The sequence below is a fragment of the Phaethon aethereus genome (assembly GCF_964289735.1).
Source record: "Phaethon aethereus genome assembly, chromosome: W".
Taxonomy (NCBI): domain Eukaryota; kingdom Metazoa; phylum Chordata; class Aves; order Phaethontiformes; family Phaethontidae; genus Phaethon; species Phaethon aethereus.
Genome location: NC_138581.1, coordinates 3,824,846 through 3,830,177, shown reverse-complemented (window position 1 = coordinate 3,830,177; position 5,332 = coordinate 3,824,846). Strand labels below are relative to the sequence as shown.

The 5,332-nt window shown below is 38.5% G+C and overlaps 1 protein-coding gene across 1 annotated transcript; it reads right to left on the bottom strand.

Moving 5' to 3' along the window:
• Positions 1-3,580: 3,580 nt before the first annotated feature.
• Positions 3,581-4,627, bottom strand: LOC309415165 (UPF0729 protein C18orf32-like; the record flags this gene model as incomplete). The annotated part of the gene is made up of 2 exons (XM_082012601.1): positions 3,581-3,774; positions 4,400-4,627. 2 exons carry the CDS (start codon positions 4,625-4,627, stop codon positions 3,700-3,702), a joined length of 303 nt encoding a protein of 100 aa, XP_081868727.1. The 3' UTR covers positions 3,581-3,699.
• Between the last annotated feature and the right edge of the window lie 705 nt (positions 4,628-5,332).

Here is a 5,332-nt window from a genome sequence, read left to right as displayed (position 1 = left end):
TTTCCTTTACCTGCAGCCACCGAAAAGACTGTTCTTTCAGCAATAATGTTCTGCACTGCACAGAAATCAAGAAGGAATGACTCCAAGGATTGAACCTTAGAAGCATGCCCAACAGCTCCCAGAAGGCTGGAGCATGATTGCTACATTTGGGTAATAACATCATATTGTATTACTGTCATTAGATCAGTGGATAGAATTTAACTGTGTTCTTAAAACACATCTGAATAAAAATCATTTTGCACAGCATTCATTGCTAGTTTAGACATCTTTACAGGCTGATCATGTTCAGCTTAACCTGCCAGAATTTCCTTTGTTTGCAGAATCAGGCCCATCAAAATAACTGGCAACATAAAACCTCGTATTTAAGAATTTCTTGCACATGCTTGCAGTATTTTAAAGGCGTATTTCAATTAAATTTATTTTCAGTCCTTGGCACCCAGCTACCTGTGCAAACCAACACATGAAACGCACCGTGTCACATTTAGACCTTCGCATAAAGAAAAAAATATTTTAAATTAGTTGAGTATTTTTTTCAAATATTGGTCTATTTCTTGATTCTTCCTCAATAGTATTTAAATAAACCCAGACAGCTTCAATGCTTAAGATCTCAGGACTAGATCTGTAGATATACTTTGGTCCCTAATGATGCCTACTCCGCAATTTTCTAAAAGTCTTCAGTATAAATGAAGCTGCTACTTTGCTCTAGTAAATCCTGGTAAGATGTCCACCTGCCATCGTGAGGTGCCTAAGCCCTTTTGTAAATCTTTTTTTTAGTGAGTAAAGATATGGAAATTTTCTCAGTTAAATTAAATTTACTTCATCTATATTGTTCTCTTATGTGAGGATTTCCTTAATTTCTGTCTACTTACTTTTCTTAAACAAGCCTTTGTGCACTTCTCTGCATCCCAGCAGATGATCTCCTGCACTCCTGCCCAGGCTCAGGCAGTTCATTTCCTTCACCTGTTTTTTGCCTTATTTTTTTCTAACTATTCACAGCACAATAGGATTACTGACATATTCTTGGAAAATTTTGCAACACAAATCTGCCAGGAGTTCCAGTGAAGTGCTTCATTCAGGGAAGTTTTGTGATGGAGATCAGTCATATTAGTGTTAACTGCAGCTAATAAAAGTACTGAAAGGCCATTCCAGAAAGCACAAACCGGGTACTTTTACAACCAAGATCAGATCCTTGCACTATCTGCCCATTTTGCTTTTTGCAGTCTTTTCAGTAGGCCTGGTGTTTAAATACGGTGCTAGCACACAGCTAGAATCCCAGTTCAGCCTGCAGTCTAATTTACTGTATAATTTATTCTCTGTGTTAGTCTGATGCACTTCCTTGTATAGTAATATCCTAAATAACTCAAAATAATCAATTATGGGCACTTTATAAATTAACTGCATACATTTGCACATTAAAGAACCCCCAGTGCAGCTCTTCCTCTACTTTTTGTCATGTTCACAGTTGTTAGAGGTAAATATATTAGTCCAAATTTGGCCTGTTTATCAGATACCCATAATTTTAAAACAGTGGCTAAGGTTACCTGCCCGGGGACAGGAAGCACGGCAGAAGGGACAATCTTTTCAGCAATGCTTACAATGTAATGACGTATGTTCAGCTGTACACCGGCAACAAATCTTCATTTCTATTGCCATTTGAGAGACACTGTGCATGACCTCAGTTTTGGCATGACTTTCTCAGGCAGTTTACTCCTTTCTCATTGCAAGATGATTTCAAACCCTTAAGAGTTGCCAGCTTTCAGATGTAAAGCATGAACTTTGACAGTAGTGGTAGCAGAGGAATTTATTGTTTGGGGTGAGGTGGGGATTGAGTGGTTTAGAAAACCAAATCCACCACAGCAAAGATTACATTCACCTTTTGCCAGCTGAAGTTTTTGATGGATAGGGTATGATTTGTTGCAACAATATTGGCAAAATATCCAAAGATATGGAGGACAAAAATGATCGGAAACTAGTGTGGCCTCTTTCCCTTGGTTCCAACGATCCAATCCCTGTCTTTTTTATTACTTGAGCCACACAACAATATCTGGAGTTAGTATTGTTATCTTTTATTGTATGAATTATACCACACATGCATGCTCAAGAATAATAAAACCAGGTTTAATATCGCAAAGGGTTGGTACTTCACCGGTCTAGGAGAAAGCTGTATCTGTGATACACTGATCAGATGGGGGATTATGTTCCAAGGATGATGGAAAAGCTGATTAAACAGCAATACCAAATTCACTTCCTAGCTCATTAAGGGAGAGCAAACAGTATTAGGCCACATCTTACAAGGAGTCTTCTGTGATGCAACTCATCACAGAAGTAATGGTTGTAGCAACAAGGGCCCAATATCCAGCTGTGAACACTGCAGATCAATTCACACAAGACTTGACAAAACCGGGTAGCTGTAGGAAACAAGACAGCTCACCAGAGGCATTTGGCAGGCATCAAGCAAGTCTTTGGAATAATTAATTATTATTAATTAGGTAGGAATGGTAATAGGAGAAAAATGGTAGGAGAAAAACACAGTTGCAAGAACAAGACTGGACCTTGGTGATGGTTCAAGGACTGCATATGTAAAAATATATGCCTTTTTAGGCATACCTTAGATAGGACTTTTGGAAAAATGATAAACCTTTGTTTTGAATCTTCTAAAGAGTGCTCTGGTTTGCCAGAGAGGACAAAGCAGGAATTACCACTTCTATTCCTTACTAAGCACAGGGGCATCTAAAACACTTCACAATTGCACTACAGCATTGGGGTACAAGTTGGTACCAGAATGCATGTTCCCAGGAGGAGGCAAAGCTGGACTTGCTGAGCCTACTTCCTTATCGTGAAGTCAGTAGTTTTACGACCTCCTTCAGCCTGGGGCCCATCTACAGGTTTTCAAAGATTCTGTTACCACTTTAGATATTTATAGCTCAGAAGCCTAAGAACAATTGTATGAGGCAACTTATTTTTTAATAAAATCCTGGTATATTATAATTCAATTTACACAAGCATGTTAAAGAGATTTTAATTGGATTTTTTTTTTTTAAAAGACAGAACTGCACCATTGTAAAGCACTGCAACAGAATATAAAGCAACTATTCTCTTGCATCATGCCCCTGCTGCTCCTCTTCAGGAATTAAAGGCACAATGTTTCAAGGAAAATAATTACTGGAAGTATCAAATCAAGACCTTCTGCTTTTAGTAAGCTAAGTAAATTTTGCATATAGCATTACTCCTTTAGCTTATCCACGGTTTGACATGAAAATCTAAACTCTTCATAATTTAACCATGATGCTTACGTTGCCCCAATGCAATTCATAGTTCTTTAGCAAGATCAAGTACAGCTATAGTTTAAGGTCAAAGCCTGAAGTATTGTACTAGCAGTTAGTGAAACTAAGATGCTAAGATACATTTACCTTCCAAAGCTAGATTTATTCATGAGTTATTTAACCTAAACTCTAATCACACCAAATAGATTGTGGATGAAAAGTAGTTCCAGTGAGGAAAATAAAGAACATCAGTTTTCAAACATTTTAAATTAAGAAACGTGCTAGTTGCCATTTTAGTGGCAAGAGAGACCCTCTCCTGTAAGTGGTAAGGGTTTTTACTCAGCTAAAATGTGCAAAGAAAAAAGTGTCAAAGTGAGAGAAATATCACCAGTTTGTATTGGACACAAGGGAACAAAATCCTTATGAATTAATTCCTTTAATCTGTTTTCTTGTCAGGAACCTCTGTGGATCTCTTTGCATCAATTCCATTTGCAAGCCCATTGCCTTCAAACTGCAAATAAAAGACAGCATCGTTAATGGAATGTCAAGAGAGAGCTCCACACCCAAAACAGTAACAGTTGGTGATGAAAATGACTTCTAGAAGCCAGGCCAGTGAACATCTATGAAGAAATCTGCAGCGAGAACCCAAATGGTGGTGCCTCTTTCAATTTATACATAATTATTGCTTGGCAAGGAGGAAATAACAGCAGAGACAACATCTTTGCATTTTGTTAGACGAGATAAAGAATAACATTGTCTCCCGTTATGAGTGGTAGAGCTGGCTGAAGAGTGTGGTTTTTTTTTAATTCCGCTTCATGCATCTGGTGTGATCTACCAATTATTTGACTTTTTCCTTCTCTGAAAAAATACCTAGTCATTAAAAAAAAAAAAAAATAAATTAACTAAGCTGTTTCAGAAAACAGGTACAATTCCTATCCTTCCAAGACCTACCAAAAGCTGTCTTGAAGCAACTATTTCTAGCTGGCTTGGTACCAGTAACTCTCTTTCATAGGAAAATAGCCACAAAAACATCTGTAAAAACACCCAATTCTTTACTCTTTTATCGTGACCACCCTGAACTATTTCTGGGTGCTTTATCTGGAGTTTCCCTGGTTAGGCAAATGCATCAATCTTACTTTATAAATTCCAGACTCATCCTCCTGATCTCTTTTCGTGGCTGAAGGTGCCTGTGGATTTCCAGCGCTGCCTCCTCGACCTTGTTTTGTGGCCGTTGTTTCTTGCACAGCTTTCTTGGGCCATACACGCTTAATGAAAGGTGCAATAACAGGATAGATGTACGGTTCAAGGAATTTCTTGTAGACCCAGAGGAGAACCGGAATGACAATACAAGGAATGCACACCATGGCTTCCTCGTGTTCTCTGACAAAGCTGGTGAGGGGAAAAAAAAACCAAACAACTTAGGATAACAGTGTTTCTATGCCATGAGCTAAGAAAACAGTCTTAAATAATGAATAAGGATTGTAGTAGATATTCAAACATAAAAGATTCTTTAATAATAGATTAACTGTTAAGGTTTCAAAAATGCTGCGTGTTCCAATGTTATAAAGTCCTTGACAACAAGGGAAACATTCTTGACATTTTAACAAAAAAGGAGTAGAGTTTGCTGTTAATCCATCGTTCCTACAGCTGGAACTTAGAAAAACATATTGAGGAAATAATAGTTTTTGCTGAAACCACACAAAAACATTTTAAGCAGGGAGCTGCAGATCTTAGCCCAGTGCTTACTGTATTACAACAGAGGGTCCAAAAGGTTTGTTTTTCTCATTCCCTTTTTATTTAAGGTGAAATTAAATGGCAGGACTCCAGTCCTTCTAAAGGCTTGCTACCACTGAAGGGCAGGTCGGTTGGAGGCGGGAAGAAAATTCCTAGTCAGAATTTGAGAAAAGGAGAATATGGATTACTTCCTTTCTCCTGCACAGGTGTTGCCTTCGCAGGCGTGGTGACCTGGTTCAGGAACAGCACGGCGACCAACCCCAGGCCGCTCGGGCCATCAGCTCGCTGACACCAATGTGGTGGATGGCAAATGGCCTTTATTGGTGTGTGACACG